Source organism: Carcharodon carcharias, chromosome 20, assembly GCF_017639515.1.
Source record: "Carcharodon carcharias isolate sCarCar2 chromosome 20, sCarCar2.pri, whole genome shotgun sequence".
Taxonomy (NCBI): Eukaryota; Metazoa; Chordata; class Chondrichthyes; order Lamniformes; family Lamnidae; genus Carcharodon; species Carcharodon carcharias.
The window spans coordinates 111,335,812-111,356,038 of NC_054486.1; the positions used below are offsets into that span (position 1 = coordinate 111,335,812).

Genomic DNA, 20,227 nt, shown 5'->3' on the forward strand with positions numbered 1-20,227 from the left:
ACACTCCAAGTGTGAGAAAAGACACACTTCTTACCATACAAAACATTCCGATTACAGGCTGTAAGAGAGCAAATATATTTTGTCGGTGACAATGGTTACAGAATGAAGGTGGGTAAATGGAGTTAATGATCTGATTGATTGGTGGAGTAGACTCCAGGGACTAAATGGGTTCCTCCTGTTTACTGACATTGCAAACTGTCCCTCCTGCACGGTTTGGGGAGGGCTGGTTCCGATCCCAACCCTGGGACCATAATGCTTCCATCTGCCTCCCTCCTTTTCTATCATTCTCTGAGTCTCTGAAACCGGTCTGGGAATGTAACCCTCTGTGCTGCAGCTTTCACTCTGGTGAATCGGTGCTGCAGGAGGCAGCAGGACAGGAGCTGGCTGTGTTGTGAGTACCTGCATCGGTCCCAAGCTGTAGCACGAGCCTGTTCCCACCGCTGATTCAGGGCCTGAACTCTCCTGTAATCCAGGTCGCTGAGCGGCAGCTGGTAGCTCAGATGCTTCAAAGTCTCCAGACGGAGCGAGGCACTGCTTAACCTCAGCAGGTGGTCCTGTAACAAAAGCACAATTACAGGGAATTGGGCTGCACCTTGGTAGAAGAGGGGGTTGGAGAGAAGGTTAGAAATTGATGCAGCCACTCTCGGAGGGAACTACTCAGTCATTTGGTTTCAGCTGCTGAGAGTCAGGAGTCGGGTCAAATGCGAGACCAAGATAGCGATCAGCCCGATTCAGCCTCGGGCAGTGACCACAGGGAGGGATGGAGTCGGGAACAAGGGAATAGGGTTTGGAGTGGGGACAATGCCTTCAGTCTCCCCAGCGCATGGCTGAAGGGATTTTTTGCTGATCCAGTACTGGATGTCGGATAAGCAGCCTGATAACTTAGCAACAGTGGAGGGGTCGAGAGAGAGGGGGTAGTGAGGTGGAGCTGGGTGTTGTCAGGGTACATGTGAAAACTAACATGGTGCTTTTGGATAATGTCACCAAGGGTCAGCGTGTAGATGAGAAATAGGAGAGAGCCAAGGTTAGATCCTTGGGGAACACCAGAGGTAATAGTGTGGGGAGTGGGAAGAGGAGCTGTTGTAGGGGATGTTCTGGCTATTAAGAGATTGGTGAGAGCTGAACGGGGTGAGGGCAGTGACACATACCATCATTATCTCCATACAGGAATGTTCCGCTTCCTCTCTGCTGGAACTGTCCGATTTCAGTAACTGCTCTGACTCATTCACCAGAGTCTCCAAGCTGTGTAAACATCTCTGGAAATCCTCGTGCTGCTCCATCAACTCCTGTCACAGGAAGATATCAAGCAGACTGGTTAGTGAAGAGGACGGAGCAACCACTCTGTTAACTCAGATAGTAACAGCAGCCTTACTCAGGTGGACAGTTACCAAGGGGTGTTATCAGTCCCCAGGACATCAGTGGCCCTCAGTGGAGGGGTCAGTGCTTTTTTATTATAATAAAACACTGCTTAATATAATTAATGGTTACATAAATAAATATATTAATCTCTGCCCATAGTAACGCCTGGAGGAAGATATCTTGTATAAAAAATATTTAGCACAAATATATTATAATCTGTAACATATATAAATTAGTATTATAAATTAACACAGCATACTGCTTATAAAAGCAAAAAATTACATGTTTTATAAATGGTGCTACCTGTAATAGTTTATCACAGTGTGATAGGTATAGTGAGGATATTATATGAGATATATATATATATATATATATATATATAATGTCCTGCAGTGTGATATATATCATGGTTGTTATATATAACAGTGTATTGCGGTGTGATATACCATAGAGATTATATATAACAGAGAATTGCATTGTACTCCTCAGTTCAGTGCACAGCCTGATCCCAGCTGTTGGTGATTTTACCTGAATGTCTGGTATCTTCATTGACAGTATCCCCTCCAGACAGGACACTTTCCCTGACAGATAGCAACTATCTGATCGAAGCGCTGCAGACGACGAGCTGTCTATCTGTTTGGCCAATTCATCTGCAGCTACGCATACCTGTGAAAGCTCCTCCTGTAGAGTCCTGAGCCCACTCATCGATTCCTTTAAACATACCATTAAAGGACATCATTGAGAACCATTAGAAAACACACAGAAAAGATATAGTCAGCCTTTGTGAGTGCAACACTGGAGACCAGCAGGAGAGCAGTGCCTGGGGGCTGTATCCCAGCAGGAGAGCAGTGCCTGGGGGCTGTATCCCAGCAGGAAAGCAGTGCCCGGGGGCTGTATCCCAGCAGGAGAGCAGTGCCCGGGGGCTGTATCCCAGCAGGAGAGCAGTGCCCGGGGGCTGTATCCCAGCAGGAGAGCAGTGCCCGGGGGCTGTATCCCAGCAGGAGAGCAGTGCCCGGGGGCTGTATCCCAGCAGGATAGCAGTGCCCGGGGGCTGTATCCCAGCAGGAGAGCAGTGCCTGGGGGCTGTATCCCAGCAGGAGAGCAGTGCCCGGGGACTGTATCCCAGCAGGAGAGCAGTACCTGGGGCTGTATCCCAGCAGGAAAGCAGTGCCTGGGGGCTGTACCCAAGTACAAGTTCCACACTCCTACATCAGCCCCTCTCCATGTTCAAATTTCAGCAGTGAGCATGAGTGGCTATTCGACTGTGCAGGAATCACAGTCCTGGCCAGTCTTCAATCGCACATTTTTTCATGGCGTCAGTGATAAGACCAACATTACTGACCATTCATTGGTCGGCCTCAAATTAATGCAACTGAGTGTCTTGCTCAGCCACTTCAGAGGGTAGGTAGGTGCAGGGACAGGAATCACATACAGGCCCAGGCTCTGTGAGGGAGCCAGCTTTCCCCCCCTAAAGGGGTATTAGTGAACCAGGCCCAGGCTCTGTGAGGGAGGCAGCTTTCCCCCCCACCCCCCCAAGGGGTATTAGTCGGCTTTTTGTAACAATCCAACAGAACCACTTTTACAAAGGCCAGCCCTTTACAGACAGAGTCGATTAAAGGAGCTTAATTCCTCAAACAGTCCACAGCGGGGTTTATTTTCACATTCCCTGGGATTACTGATCGAGTAAAAGACCCACCACACCACAGGCGCTAGGTCAATGCACCTCAGATGCAGATTTGTGAAGCTCTGCTGGGCTGTAAAATAACAGAAGATATTTCGTCAATTTAAAGAAAAAAGTTCACAAAGTCAGAGATGTTTGTGAGATGCTGACCTGTACTTCCACAAGCTGGGTTTGCAGCTTCTCCTGGTTACTATCCTCTGCTGAGATCTCCATCACCAGGTACCTGCACCTCTCCTCCCTGCACTGTACCTTGGCCATTGTGGACCGGTACATGTCACTGAGTTGCTGCCAGAGCAGGGACAGAGTGCGAGCGGAGTGAAGCTGTTCTGTAATGTCCTGGTTAACACGTATCCACCTGCAACCATTGAAACAGATCATTAAACCATCCCATCACAGCCCAGAGAGACAAGAGCTTTCACCCACCTCCGTGCCTGCCATTCATAGTCACTTCCCTATCCCCCAGATACCCCCCGATTCCTGAAGGTGCTGACGCTCTCTGGGGTACAGGTCCCCTCCTCTCCTGAAGGTGCAGACTCTCACTGGGGTACAGGTCCCCTCCTCTCCTGAAGGTGCTGACTCTCACTGGGGTACAGGTCCCCTCCTCTCCTGAAGGTGCTGACTCTCACTGGGGTACAGGTCCCCTCCTCTCCTGAAGGTGCTGACTCTCACTGGGGTACAGGTCCCCCTCCTCTCCTGAAGGTGCTGACTCTCACTGGGGTACAGGTCCCCCTCTTCTCCTGAAGGTGCTGACTCTCACTGGCCTGTGATCAGTTTGATCCCTCACCCATCAACCCAGCTAAATTGGGATTGACCTGTTACTCCCTAGTCGGAGGTCGGACGGAGGTCGGACGGAGGTCGGACGGAGGGCGGACGGAGGTCGGACGGAGGGCGGACGGAGGTCGGACGGAGGGCGGACGGAGGTCGGACGGAGGTCAGACAGAGGTCAGACAGAGGTTAGACAGAGGTTAGACGACACAGCACAGGCTGTGGATGGATTCTGTTTCCACCTGGTCTGTAAAGCTCGGTACCACATTTTCCCCCAGATTGCGTGCGGAGGGGGAGGCTGGAGAACTTGGTACGGGCACTGTCACTGATTCTGTACCTGCTGTGCGTGTCCTCACACTTCTGTTCAAGTTGCTGTGCCAGTGGAGGGCTACATTCCTGACTCAGCCGCTGTGAAGTCTCCTGGAATATCCTGCAGCTGTCTGCACCACACTCCAGTGTGTCCTGCAGTGCCTGTGAAGATCGGAGGGAGAAGGGTGACACCAGTGCGCCTGTCTGAAACTTCAACCCTGCACAGAGCGTCGACATCAACCTTCCCTCTCTTATTTCCTGGGGTGCACAAGTGATTTAGTCAAGTGTGTAACCCCTTTAAATTTCTTTTGCATGGGTGCTGAGGTGAGGTTATTTGAAGGAATTGACTCGTACACACCCTGTGCAATGAATTTTGGGTTACTGCATCACTGTACAGTTTACAGGAATGTTGGCTGAGGGCTCAGCTTGAACTACTGAGTATGTGTTTTTCTCAAATACTGAATTAGAATAGTTGGAAAAGAGTTCAGCAGAAGAACTACTTTAAATCATAGGATTGTGCAGAACAGGAGGCTTTTCCACCCATCATGCCTCTGCCAGCCCTTTGAATGTGCTGTCCAATTCACGTCATTTCCCTGCCTTTTCTCCATAGCCCCGCAAATCATTTCCTTTTCAAACATTTCTCCAATTCCCTTTTGAAAGATATTATTGAATCTGCTTCCATCACACCTACAAAAACAAATTCAAAATCTTAAGAACTCGCTGCATAAAAGAATTCTTATCTCTGCTCTGCCTTTTTTTTTGCCAAATACCTTGAATCAGCATCCTCTAGTTTCTGATCCTTCCGTCACTGCTGGCAGTTCCTAATTTACTCTGTTAAACCCCCCTCATAACTCTGAATACCTCACATCCATTCACCCATTAACCTTCTCTGTCTGAGGGAGAACAATCCCAGCTTCTCCAGTCTCTCTGGTATAGCGAAAGTCTCTCACCCTCGTACGATTTTAGTAAATGCCCTCTGCAGCTTCCCCTGGTCTTGGGAGAGTGTGGTCACAATTACTGCTGCTGAGACCTAACGAGTGACTTATAAAGGTTTAACCACAGAACTGACCTGCAGAGTCTCCACCTGAGCCCTGACAGATTCCAGTGAACTGATAAGGGGTGTGCAGTGCTCCAGGGAGTATCGAGCCCTCAGAATATTCCCGTTAACTTCCTCATACGAGTCTTGGTAGGTTGTCCACAGCTGTAGCTGGGAAGTGAGGATGGATTCCACTTGGCTCACCTACTCAGCACGTGGAAAGAGAAGGAATTACAATTAACTCCTGCCAAGTTCCTTGGGTTGGTCTCAAAGAGCTTCATATGGAGTTCCCTCTCAACTGACCCCAACTCGATACTTTGCCCAAAACACGAGAAAAGTCGGTTCTACCTGGCTGTCCAGATTCCTCCATGAGTCACTCAGTTGGTCCAGCTCCTTTGTGATGTTGGTGTGTGATTCTGGGTCACTGCTCCCTGTCACCAGAGGAACTGAATGTCTCAACCTTTCCAACTCCATCTCCTTCCCCTTCAGACTCTCACCCAGTTCCTGATGGCACAAAGATACCTTCATCAATCACCATCACTCCTCATTCTACACACTCACCTCTGTATGAGACGACTGTTTAAATGACCCTTCACAATATGGAGCTATCATCCAATCCCTCGATTAGATTCCAGTCTGTCACTCACTCCCAGGTATATGGGACAAAGGGCTAGTCTTATAAAGAAAGGTTGGGCAGGCTGGGCCTATAGCCATTGGATTTTGGAAGAAGGAGAGGCAATCTTATTGAAACAGATAAGATCCTGAGGGGATTTGACAAGGTGGATGCCTGGAGAATGTTTCCTCTTATGGGAGAGACCAGAACTAGGGAGCATGGTTTAGGAATAAGAGGTCTCCCTTTTAAGATGGAAATGAGGAGAATTTTTTTCCCCTCAGAGGGTCATTAGTCTGTAGAATTCTCTTCTCCAGAGACAATGGAGGCTGGATCATTGAATTTATTTTCAAGGCTGAGTTAGGCAGATTCTTGATTGACAAGGGAGTCGAGGATTATGGGGGGTAGGCACGAAAGTGGAGTTAGGATAATAGTCAGATCAGCCATGATCAGGCTCAAATGGTCCACTCCAGCCCCTAAATCCATGTATCTGTTATTCTATATATAAACCGCCCGAACCCCTCGATTAGACTCCAGTCTGTAACTCACGCCCGGGTATCTGTTATTCTATATATTAACCCCGAACCCCTCGATTAGATTCCAGTCTGTATCTCACTCCCGGGTATCTGTTATTCTATATATAAACCCCCCGAACCCCTCGATTAGATTCCAGTCTGTAACTCACTCCCGGGTATCTGTTATTCTATATATAAACCACTCCGAAACCCTCGATTAGATTCCAGTCTGTAACTCACTCCCGGGTATCTGTTATTCTATATATAAACCACTCCGAACCCCTCGATTAGATTCCAAACTGTAACTCACTCCCAGGTATCTGTTATTCTATATATAAACCACCCGAACCCCTCGATTAGATTCCAGTCTGTAACTCACTCCCGGGTATCTGTTGTTCTATATATAAACCACCCCGAACCCCTCGATTAGATTCCAGTCTGTAACTCACTCCCGGGTATCTCTTATTCTATATATAAACGCCACGCCCCCGAACCCCTCGATTAGATTCCAGTCTGCAACTCACTCCTGGGTATCTGTTATTATACATATAAACCCCCCCCAAATCCCTCAATTAGATTCTAGTCTGTAACTCACTCCCGGGTATCTGTTATTCTATATATAAACCCCCCAAACCCCTCTATTAGATTCCAGTCTATAACTCACTCCCGGGCATCTGTTATTCTATATATAAACTACCCGAGCCCCTCAATTAGATTCCAGTCTGTAACTCACTCCCAGGTATCTATTATTCTATATATAAACCCCCCCAAACCCCTCGATTAGATTCCAGTCTATAACTCACACCTGGGTATCTGTTATTCTATATATAAACCACCCCGAACCCCTCGATTAGATTCCAGTCTGTAACTCACTCCCGGGTATCTGTTATTCTATATATAAACCCCACCAAACCCCTCGATTAGATTCCAATCTCCAACTCACTCGTGGGTATCTGTTATTCTATGTATAAATGACCCCGAACCCCTTGATTAGATTCCACTCTGTAACTCACTCCCGGCTATCTGTTATTCTATGTATTAACGCCGAACCCCTCGATTAGATTCCAGTCTGTATCTCACTCCCGGGTATCTGTTATTCTATATATAAACCACCCCGAACCCCTCGATTAGATTCCAGTCTGTAACTCATTCCCGGGTATCAGTTATTCTATATATAAACCACCCCGAACCACTCGATTAGATTCCAATCTGTAACTCACTCCTGGGTATCTGTTATTCTATATATAAACCCCGAACCCCTCGATGAGATTCCAGTCTGTAACTCATTCCCGGGTATCAGTTATTCTATATATAAACCACCCCGAACCACTCGATTAGATTCCAATCTGTAACTCACTCCTGGGTATCTGTTATTCTATATATAAACCCCGAACCCCTCGATTAGATTCCAGTCTGTAACTCACTCCTGGGCATCTGTTATTCTATATATAAACCCCCCCAAACCCCTCGATGAGATTCCAGTCTGTAACTCATTCCCGGGTATCAGTTATTCTATATATAAACCACCCCGAACCACTCGATTAGATTCCAATCTGTAACTCACTCCTGGGTATCTGTTATTCTATATATAAACCTCCCCAAACCTCTCGATGAGATTCCAGTCTGTAACTCATTCCCGGGTATCAGTTATTCTATATATAAACCACCCCGAACCACTCGATTAGATTCCAATCTGTAACTCACTCCTGGGTATCTGTTATTCTATATATAAACCCCGAACCCCTCGATTAGATTCCAGTCTGCAACCCATTCCCGGGTATCTGTTATTCTATATATAAACCCCCCCTCAAACCCCTCGATTAGATTCCAGTCTGTAACTCACTCCCGAGTATCTCTTATTCTATATATAAACCCCCCTGAACCCCTTGATTAGATTCCAGTCTGTAACTCACTGCCGGGTATCTGTTATTCTATACATAAACCCCCTGAACCTCTCAATTAGATTCCAGTCTGTAACTCACTCCCAGGTATCTGTTATTCTATATATAAACCCACCTGAACCCCTTGATTAGATTCCAGTCTGTAACTCACGCCCGGGTATCTGTTATTCTATATATTAACCCCGAACCCCTCGATTAGATTCCAGTCTGTATCTCACTCCTGGGTATCTGTTATTCTATATATAAACCACCCCGAACCCCTCGATTAGATTCCAGTCTGTAACTCACCCCCAGGTATCTGTTATTCTATATATAAACCACCCCGAACCCCTCGATTAGATTCCAGTCTGTAACTCACCCCCGGGTATCTGTTATTCTATATATAAACCACCCCGAACCCCTCGATTAGATCCCAGTCTGTAACTCACCCCCGGGTATCTGTTATTCTATATATAAACCCCCAAACCCGTCGATTAGATTCCAGTCTGTAACTCACTCCCGGGTATCTGTTATTCTGTATATAAACCCCCAAACCCCTCGATTAGATTCCAGTCTGTAACTCACTCCCGGGTATCTGTTATTCTATATATAAACCCCCAAACCCCTCGATTAGATTTCAGTCTGTAACTCACTCCCGGGTATCTGTTATTCTATATATAAACGCCTCTGAACCCCTCGATTAGATTCCAGTCTGTAACTCACTCCCAGGTATCTGTTATTCTATATATAAACCACCCGAAACCCTCAATTAAGATTCCAGTCTGTAACTCACTCCCGGGTATCTATTATTCTATATATAAACCCCCCCAAACCCCTCGATTAGATTCCAGTCTGTAACTCACTCCCGGGTATCTGTTATTCTATATATAAACCACCCCGAACCCCTCGATTAGATTCCAGTCTGTAACTCACTCCCGGGTATCTGTTATTCTATATATAAACCACCCCGAACCCCTCGATTAGATCCCAGTCTGTAACTCACTCCCGGGTATCTGTTATTCTATATATAAACCCCCAAACCCCTCGATTAGATTCCAGTCTGTAACTCACTCCCGGGTATCTGTTATTCTATATATAAACCCCCAAACCCCTCGATTAGATTCCAGTCTGTAACTCACTCCCGGGTATCTGTTATTCTATATATAAACCCCTCGATTAGATTTCAGTCTGTAACTCACTCCCGGGTATCTGTTATTCTATATATAAACGCCTCTGAACCCCTCGATTAGATTCCAGTCTGTAACTCACTCCCAGGTATCTGTTATTCTATATATAAACCACCCGAAACCCTCAATTAAGATTCCAGTCTGTAACTCACTCCCGGGTATCTATTATTCTATATATAAACACCCCCAAACCCCTCGATTAGATTCCAGTCTGTAACTCACTCCCGGGTATCTGTTATTCGAGATATAAACCACCCTGAACCCCTCGATTAGATTCCAGTCTGTAACTCACTCCCGAGTATCTCTTATTCTATATATAAAACCCCCTGAACCCCTTGATTAGATTCCAGTCTGTAACTCACTCCCGGGTATCTGTTATTCTATATATAAACCCCCAAACCCCTCGATTAGATTCCAGTCTGTAACTCACTCCCGGGTATCTGTTATTCTATATATAAACCCCCAAACCCCTCGATTAGATTTCAGTCTGTAACTCACTCCCGGGTATCTGTTATTCTATATATAAACGCCTCTGAACCCCTCGATTAGATTCCAGTCTGTAACTCACTCCCAGGTATCTGTTATTCTATATATAAACCACCCAAAACCCTCAATTAAGATTCCAGTCTGTAACTCACTCCCGGGTATCTATTATTCTATATATAAACCCCCCCAAACCCCTCGATTAGATTCCAGTCTGCAACTCACTCCCGGGTATCTGTTATTCTATATATAAACCACCCTGAAAATCTCGATTAGATTCCAGTCTGTAACTCACTCCCGAGTATCTCTTATTCTATATATAAACCCCCCTGAACCCCTTGATTAGATTCCAGTCTGTAACTCACTGCCGGGTATCTGTTATTCTAGACATAAACCCCCCGCAAACCCCTCAATTAGATTCCAGTCTGTATCTCGCTCCTGGGTATCTGTTATTCTATATATAAACCCCCCGAACCCCTCAATTAGATTCCAGTCTGTAACTCACTCCTGGGTATCTGTTATTCTATATATTAACCCCGAACCCCTCGATTAGATTCCAGTCTGTAACTCAGTCCCGGGTATCTGTTATTCTATATATAAACCACCTCGAACCCCTCGATTAGATTCCAGTCTGTAACTCACCCCCAGGTATCTGTTATTCTATATATAAACCACCCCGAACCCCTCGATTAGATTCCAGTCTGTAACTCACCCCCGGGTATCTGTTATTCTATATATAAACCACCCCGAACCCCTCGATTAGATTCCAGTCTGTAACTCACTCCCGGGTATCTGTTATTCTATATATAAACCCCCAAACCCCTCGATTAGATTCCAGTCTGTAACTCACTCCCGGGTATCTGTTATTCTATATATAAACCCCCAAACCCCTCGATTAGATTCCTGTCTGTAACTCACTCCCGGGTATCTGTTATTCTATATATAAACCACCCCGAACCCCTCGATTAGATTCCAGTCTGTAACTCACCCCCGGGTATCTGTTATTCTATATATAAACCACCCCGAACCCCTCGATTAGATCCCAGTCTGTAACTCACTCCCGGGTATCTGTTATTCTATATAAAAACCCCCAAACCCCTCGATTAGATTCCAGTCTGTAACTCACTCCCGGGTATCTGTTATTCTATATATAAACCCCCAAACCCCTCGATTAGATTCCAGTCTGTAACTCACTCCCGGGTATCTGTTATTCTATATATAAACCCCCAAACCCCTCGATTAGATTTCAGTCTGTAACTCACTCCCGGGTATCTGTTATTCTATATATAAACGCCTCTGAACCCCTCGATTAGATTCCAGTCTGTAACTCACTCACAGGTATCTGTTATTCTATATATAAACCACCCGAAACCCTCAATTAAGATTCCAGTCTGTAACTCACTCCCAGGTATCTGTTATTCTATATATAAACCCCCCCAAACCCCTCGATTAGATTCCAGTCTGTAACTCACTCCCGGGTATCTGTTATTCTATATATAAACCACCCCGAACCCCTCGATTAGATTCCAGTCTGTAACTCACTCCCGGGTATCTGTTATTCTACATATAAACCACCCCGCACCCCTCGATTAGATCCCAGTCTGTAACTCACTCCCGGGTATCTGTTATTCTATATATAAACCCCCAAACCCCTCGATTAGATTCCAGTCTGTAACTCACTCCCGGGTATCTGTTATTCTATATATAAACCCCCAAACCCCTCGATTAGATTCCAGTCTGTAACTCACTCCCGGGTATCTGTTATTCTATATATAAACCCCCAAACCCCTCGATTAGATTTCAGTCTGTAACTCACTCCCGGGTATCTGTTATTCTATATATAAACGCCTCTGAACCCCTCGATTAGATTCCAGTCTGTAACTCACTCCCAGGTATCTGTTATTCTATATATAAACCACCCGAAACCCTCAATTAAGATTCCAGTCTGTAACTCACTCCCGGGTATCTATTATTCTATATATAAACACCCCCAAACCCCTCGATTAGATTCCAGTCTGTAACTCACTCCCGGGTATCTGTTATTCTATATATAAACCACCCTGAACCCCTCGATTAGATTCCAGTCTGTAACTCACTCCCGAGTATCTCTTATTCTATATATAAACCCCCCTGAACCCCTTGATTAGATTACAGTCTGTAACTCACTCCCGGGTATCTGTTATTCTATATATAAACCCCCAAACCCCTCGATTAGATTCCAGTCTGTAACTCACTCCCGGGTATCTGTTATTCTATATATAAACCCCCAAACCCCTCGATTAGATTTCAGTCTGTAACTCACTCCCGGGTATCTGTTATTCTATATATAAACGCCTCTGAACCCCTCGATTAGATTCCAGTCTGTAACTCACTCCCAGGTATCTGTTATTCTATATATAAACCACCCGAAACCCTCAATTAAGATTCCAGTCTGTAACTCACTCCCGGGTATCTATTATTCTATATATAAACCCCCCCAAACCCCTCGATTAGATTCCAGTCTGTAACTCACTCCCGGGTATCTGTTATTCTATATATAAACCACCCTGAACCCCTCGATTAGATTCCAGTCTGTAACTCACTCCCGAGTATCTCTTATTCTATATATAAACCCCCCTGAACCCCTTGATTAGATTCCAGTCTGTAACTCACTGCCGGGTATCTGTTATTCTATACATAAACCCCCCGCAAACCCCTCAATTAGATTCCAGTCTGTAACTCACTCCCAGGTATCTGTTATTCTATATATAAACCCACCTGAACCCCTTGATTAGATTCCAGTCTGTAACTCACTCCAGGGTATCTGTTATTCTATATATTAACCCCGAACCCCTCGATTAGATTCCAGTCTGTAACTCAGTCCCGGGTATCTGTTATTCTATATATAAACCACCTCGAACCCCTCGATTAGATTCCAGTCTGTAACTCACCCCCAGGTATCTGTTATTCTATATATAAACCACCCCGAACCCCTCGATTAGATTCCAGTCTGTAACTCACCCCCGGGTATCTGTTATTCTATATATAAACCACCCCGAACCCCTCGATTAGATTCCAGTCTGTAACTCACTCCCGGGTATCTGTTATTCTATATATAAACCCCCAAACCCCTCGATTAGATTCCAGTCTGTAACTCACTCCCGGGTATCTGTTATTCTATATATAAACCCGCAAACCCCTCGATTAGATTCCTGTCTGTAACTCACTCCCGGGTATCTGTTATTCTATATATAAACCACCCCGAACCCCTCGATTAGATCCCAGTCTGTAACTCACTCCCGGGTATCTGTTATTCTATATATAAACCACCCGAAACCCTCAATTAAGATTCCAGTCTGTAACTCACTCCCGGGTATCTATTATTCTATATATAAACCCCCCCAAACCCCTCGATTAGATTCCAGTCTGTAACTCACTCCCGGGTATCTGTTATTCTATATATAAACCAACCCAAACACCTCGATTAGATTCCAGTCTGTAACTCAGTCCCGGGTATCAGTTATTCTATATATAAACCACCCCGAACCCCTCGATTAGATTCCAGTCTGTAACTCACCCCCAGGTATCTGTTATTCTATATATAAACCACCCCGAGCCCCTCGATTAGATTCCAGTCTGTAACTCACTCCCGGGTATCTGTTATTCTATATATAAACCCCCAAACCCCTCGATTAGATTCCAGTCTGTAACTCACTCCCGGGTATCTGTTATTCTATATATAAACCCCCAAACCCCTCGATTAGATTCCTGTCTGTAACTCACTCCCGGGTATCTGTTATTCTATATATAAACCACCCCGAACCCCTCGATTCGATTCCAGTCTGTAACTCACCCCCGGGTATCTGTTATTCTATATATAAACCACCCCGAACCCCTCGATTAGATCCCAGTCTGTAACTCACTCCCGGGTATCTGTTATTCTATATATAAACCCCCAAACCCCTCGATTAGATTCCAGTCTGTAACTCACTGCCGGGTATCTGTTATTCTATATATAAACCCCCAAACCCCTCGATTAGATTCCAGTCTGTAACTCACTCCCGGGTATCTGTTATTCTATATATAAACCCCCAAACCCCTCGATTAGATTTCAGTCTGTAACTCACTCCCGGGTATCTGTTATTCTATATATAAACGCCTCTGAACCCCTCGATTAGATTCCAGTCTGTAACTCACTCCCAGGTATCTGTTATTCTATATATAAACCACCCGAAACCCTCGATTAGATTCCAGTCTGTAACTCACTCCCGGGTATCTGTTATTCTATATATAAACCACCCCGAAACCCTCGATTAGATTCCAGTCTGTAACTCACTCCCGGGTATCTGTTATTCTATATATAAACCCCCAAACCCCTCGATTAGATTCCAGTCTGTAGCTCACTCCCGGGTATCTGTTATTCTATATATAAACCCCCAAACCCCTCGATTAGATTCCTGTCTGTAACTCACTCCCGGGTATCTGTTATTCTATATATAAACCACCCTGAACCCCTCGATTAGATCCCAGTCTGTAACTCACTTCCGGGTATCTGTTATTCTATATATAAACCCCCAAACCCCTCGATTAGATTCCAGTCTGTAACTCACTCCCGGGTATCTGTTATTCTATATATAAACCCCCAAACCCCTCGATTAGATTCCAGTCTGTAACTCACTCCCGGGTATCTGTTATTCTATATATAAACCCCCCCAAACCCCTCGATTAGATTCCAGTCTGTAACTCACTCCCAGGTATCTGTTATTCTATATATAAACCAACCCGAACACATCGATTAGATTCCAGTCTGTAACTCAGTCCCGGGTATCTGTTATTCTATATATAAACCACCCTGAACCCCTCGATTAGATTCCAGTCTGTAACTCACTCCCGGGAATCTGTTATTCTATATATAAACCCCCCCGAACCCCTCGATTAGATTCCAATCTGTAACTCACTCCCGGGTATCTGTTATTCTATATATAAACCACCCGAAACCCTCGATTAGATTCCAGCCTCCTGGGTATCTGTTATTCTAATTAACCACAGCCTTGCCGAAACCAAGCGAGGGGGCAGTTAAACAAGAAGAATGACCTACCCTTTCCAATCCCACTGACTTCCGGACAAGTCTGAAAATTAATCTGTTCTTTTGAGCAGGAGATCTCCGAGCGGAGTCTGAGACAATAGGTTAAAATCGATCTGCTGGCTGGCTAGTGACTTCCATCTATTGAAGGCACTGTGTGTCGTCGGGAGATGGTGCAAGGAGTGTTGATATGAATGCAGTGAGAAGGTGAGGAGGAGGGAGACAGAATTGAACAGTGGATTTTGCAGCTAAAGTGCAAAGGGTACAGTTAAAGTGCGGCTGATCAGCGTGGTACCTGGATTTTGGGGAGGGTGTACAGAACCCGTTACCTGGCAGTCGGACAGTGCATTTATGACTGCGGTGTGGCTGCGCCTATCCTTCCCCAGCTGCTCCCCCTGTGCTTCCAGCCAGCTGCTAAATGACTTCACACTGTGTTCATATTCTGTCCACGATTCAAGCAGCATCTCCAAATCCAGCATCTGCAGTGTGACAGAGAGGATACAAACCAGACAGGAGGTCATACAAAAATACTTGCAGAAGCAGGCCATTCTGTCCATCAGCTCTGCAATGTATTCCTCCATTAATGACACAGCCCAATCCCACTCTCCTACTCGCTTCGCACACCGTGTTCACTGAGATGACACCAGACTCCATTTCACATTGGACGTTTAAATCAGACCAAGGCCGCCGCTATCTGTTTGCTCCAGGCTGATGTTAGAGAGGTAGGAGGTTAGGATCAAACACACTGCAATCCCAATACTCTCCCCTCACCTGGTGCTGGGCTGAGCACACTCACCTTCCTATTCAGGTTTCGGGTCAGTCTCTGCCATAGAAAGTTCAGAGCTCCCAGACACTCTGCAAAGTCTGTTTTCTCATAGCGATCGCTCTCCACATCCTGACTACTCATCTGAAGCACCGACTGATTAACAAAATCCACCGTTAGCTGCCTGCAGCTCACCTCCATTTGGTAATCCTTAGGGAGGAGAAGAGTCAAATCATTGAACAAAGAACCACCTCATTCTCACCGTCACAAGCCACCCCTCTCTCCCTCACCCCCACCACCCTCACCCCCACCCCAACCCCCACTGACCGGCCTCCCCCCATACCAAGCCACATGCCATTTATCAGCCTGGATATTGTCCAGGTCTTGCTGCATATCAACATGGACTGCTTCAGTACCTGAGGAGTTGTGAATGGTGCTGAACATTGTGCAATCATCAGCGAACATCCCCACTTCTGACCTAATGATGGAAGGAAGGTCATTGGTGAAGCAGCTGAAGATGGTTGGGCCGAGGACACTACCCTGAGGAACTCCTGCAGTGATGCCCTGGAGCTGAGATGACTGACCTCCAACAACCACAACCATCTTCCTTTGTGCTAGGTATGACTCTGACCAGTGGAGAGTTTCCCAGATTCCCATCAACTTCCACCTTAAACATTCACTCCCTCCATCACTAATGCACAGGCAGCAGTGTGTCTACCATCTACAAGAGGCACTGCAGCAAGGCTCCTTAGGCAGCACCTTCCAAACTTGCAACCACTGCCATCTAGAAGGACGAGGGCAGCAGACAGATGGGAACACCACCACCTGGAAGTTCCCCTCCAAGTCACTCACCATCCTGACTTGGAAATATATCGCCGTTCCTTCACTGTCGCTGGGTCAAAATCCTGGAACTCCCTCCCTAACAGCACTGTGGGTGTACCTACACCGCGTGGACTGCAGCGGCTCAAGAAGGCAGCTCACCACCACCTTCTCAAGAGGCAACTAGGGATGGGCAATAAATGCTGGTCCAGCCAGCGACACCCACATCCCATCAACAAATACGAAAAAACCCACCAGAATTGGGTTCCCCCATCTGTATTGGCTCCTTTTCACTCCCACATGAGCCGTGTCTGCAGCAACTTTGACCCCCGAACCTCCTCACTGTGCTCTCTCCCGGCCCTCACAGGGAGTCAGCTCGGAGTTGGGTTGGGGTTGGGGTCGGGGTCGGGGGTGGGGTCAGGGGTGGGGTCAGGTTCGGGGTTGGGGTCGGCGGTGGAGGTGGGGTCGGGGTCGGGGGTGGGGTCAGGATGGATATTTTGCCGTGTGAAAATTCCATTTGTTTCACAGGATGAATGGGACCTTGTTAAACGGGGCCGATATCAGAGGCTTTACCTTGTACTTCTGCAACATCAGTTTGACTCGGGCACTGCTATCCAGAGCCCGCACCTCAGCCTCATCCTCCTGTATCGAGGTCTCTACATCGCCAATCCACGCACTCAGCTGGCTGATTGCCTGACGTGAGGGTAACACTTCCATCTGCAGCTGCAGGAAGGAAGCAAGAGAGAATCTAATCACCCAGAGAACACATCCCAAAAAATCACACACAGCTCAAATCACTCACTGACCCCTGCAAACACCCCACTGACCCCTCCAAACACCCCACTGACCCCTCCAAACACCCCACGGACCCCTCCAAACACTCCACTGACCCCTCCAAACACCTCACTGACCCCTCCAAACACCTCACTGACCCCTCCAAACACCTCACTGACCCCTCCAAACACCCCACTGACCCCTCCAAACACCTCACTGACCCCTGCAAACACCCCACGGACCCCCCAAACACCCCACGGACCCCTCCAAACACCCCACGGACCCCTCCAAACACCCCACGGACCCCTCCAAACACTCCACTGACCCCTCCAAACACCCCACTGACCCCGCAAACACCCCACTGACCCCTGCAAACACCCCACTGACCCCTGCAAACACCCCACTGACCCCTCCAAACATCTCACTGACCACTGCAAACACCCCACTGACCCCGCAAACACCCCACTGACTGTTCGAAACACCCCACGGACCCCTCCAAACACCCCACGGACCCCTCCAAACACCCCACGGACCCCTCCAAACACTCCACTGACCCCTCCAAACACCTCACTGACCCCTGCAAACACCCCACTGACCGCTGCAAACACCCCACTGACAACCCCCGCAAACACCTACCGACACCCCCACCAATCACCCACCAAACCCCCCCTCCCAAACACCCAATGATTCCCCCCTCCCAAACACCCACCAAACCCCCCCTCCCAAACACCCAATGATCCCCCCCCTCCCAAACACCCACTGATCCCCCCTCCCAAACACCATCCAACCCCTCCCCCAAACACCATCAAACCCCGCCCCCAAACACCATCGAACCCCTCCCCCAAACACCATCCAACCCCGCCCCCAAACACCATCCAACCCCTCCCCCAAACACCATCCAACCCCGCCCCCAAACACCATCGAACCCCTCCCCCAAACACCATCCAACCACGCCCCCAAACACCATCCAACCACGCCCCCAAACACCATCCAACCACGCCCCCAAACACCATCCAACCACGCTCCCAAACACCATCCAACCACGCCCCCAAACACCATCCAACCACGCCCCCAAACACCATCCAACCACGCCCCCAAACACCATCCAACCACGCCCCCAAACACCATCCAACCACGCCTCTAAACACCATCCAACCCCCCCTCCCAAACACTATCCAACCCCCCCTCCCAAACACTATCGAACCCCCCCTCCCAAACACTATCCAACCCCTCCTCCCAAACACTATCCAACCCCTCCTCCCAAACACTATCCAACCCCTCCTCCCAAACACTATCCAACCCCTCCTCCCAAACACTATCGAACCCCCCCTCCCAAATACCATCCAACCACGCCCCCAAACACCATCCAACCCCGCCCCCAAACACCATCCAACCCCGCCCCCAAACACCATCCAACCACGCCCCCAAACACCATCCAACCCCGCCCCCAAACACCATCCAATCCCGCCCCCAAACACCATCCAACCCCGCCCCCAAACACCATCCAACCCCGCCCCCAAACACCATCCAACCCCGCCCCCAAACACCATCCAATCCCGCCCCCAAACACCATCCAACCCCGCCCCCAAACACCATCCAACCCCACCCCCAAACACCATCCAACCCCGCCCCCAAACACCATCCAACCCCGCCCCCAAACACCATCCAACCCCGCCCCCAAACACCATCCAACCCCGCCCCCAAACACCATCCAACCCCACCCCCAACACCATCCAACCACGCCCCCAAACACCATCCAACCACGCCCCCAAACACCATCCAACCACGCCCCCAAACACCATCCAACCCCCCCCTCCCAAACACTATCCAACCCCTCCTCCCAAACACTATCCAACCCCCCCTCCCAAACACTATCCAACCCCTCCTCCCAAACACTATCGAACCCCCCCTCCCAAACACCATCCAACCCCGCCCCCAAACACCATCCAACCCCGCCCCCAAACACCATCCAACCCCGCCCCCAAACACCATCCAAACCCGCCCCCAAACACCATCCAACCCCACCCCCAAACACCATCCAACCCCGCCCCCAAACACTATCCAACCCCGCCCCCAAACACCATCCAACCCCGCCCCCAAACACCATCCAACCACGCCCCCAAACACCATCCAACCCCGCCCCCAAACACCATCCAACCCCGCCCCCAAACACCATCCAACCCCGCCCCCAAACACCATCCAACCCCGCCCCCAAACACCATCCAACCCCGCCCCCAAACACCATCCAACCCCGCCCCCAAACACCATCCAACCCCGCCCCCAAACACCATCCAACCCCACCCCCAAACACCATCCAACCCCGCCCCCAAACACCATCCAACCCCGCCCCCAAACACCATCCAACCACGCCCCCAAACACCATCCAACCCCGCCCCCAAACACCATCCAACCCCGCCCCCAAACACCATCCAACCCCGCCCCCAAACACCATCCAACCCCGCCCCCAAACACCATCCAACCCCGCCCCCAAACACCATCCAACCCCGCCCCCAAACACCATCCAACCCCGCCCCCAAACACCATCCAACCCCGCCCCCAAACACCATCCAACCCCGCCCCCAAACACCATCCAACCCCACCAAATCCCCCTCCCAAACACCCCCGCTGAGCACCACATCCCAACCATCCGACTGTCCATGTTTGGAGTTACTGAGCAGCCTTTCACCCATGGCCGGTGTTGCCGAGCGGGGGGGGTCGCTCCCCCCAGACCCACCGCCCTCGTGCTGACCTGGTGCAGCTTCTCCTGGACGCCCGGGAGCCGGGTGATGAGCTGTGCCCACTCGTGCTCGAGCTGCGTCAAGCGGGTTCGGAGCGCACCACCCTCGGCCTGCTTCAGGCCCAGCAGCTGGCTCCCTGTGCTGATCGCCGCTGTCTTCAAGGTGGTCATGCCATCCACCTCCTTCCAGAAGTCCTGCGGGAGGGGGCAAGAGAAGCGGAGAATGAATGTCTGTCCCCGTTCCCAG

The 20,227-nt window shown here is 48.6% G+C and overlaps 1 protein-coding gene across 1 annotated transcript in view; it reads right to left on the bottom strand.

Annotated features, from left to right (window-relative positions):
- Positions 1 to 281: 281 nt before the first annotated feature.
- LOC121292384 (nesprin-2-like) overlaps positions 282 to 20,227 on the bottom strand; it is a 277,262-nt gene continuing 257,316 nt past the window's right edge. The window contains exons 51-61 of the mRNA XM_041214234.1: positions 19,993 to 20,175; positions 17,043 to 17,192; positions 15,684 to 15,860; positions 15,217 to 15,366; positions 5,499 to 5,654; positions 5,184 to 5,354; positions 4,143 to 4,276; positions 3,191 to 3,395; positions 1,888 to 2,070; positions 1,149 to 1,286; positions 282 to 554 (exon numbers count right to left, since the gene is read on the bottom strand). Of these exons, the coding sequence (XP_041070168.1) occupies positions 282 to 554; positions 1,149 to 1,286; positions 1,888 to 2,070; positions 3,191 to 3,395; positions 4,143 to 4,276; positions 5,184 to 5,354; positions 5,499 to 5,654; positions 15,217 to 15,366; positions 15,684 to 15,860; positions 17,043 to 17,192; positions 19,993 to 20,175 (1,920 nt within the window). The remainder of the gene's footprint in view (positions 555 to 1,148; positions 1,287 to 1,887; positions 2,071 to 3,190; positions 3,396 to 4,142; positions 4,277 to 5,183; positions 5,355 to 5,498; positions 5,655 to 15,216; positions 15,367 to 15,683; positions 15,861 to 17,042; positions 17,193 to 19,992; positions 20,176 to 20,227) is intronic.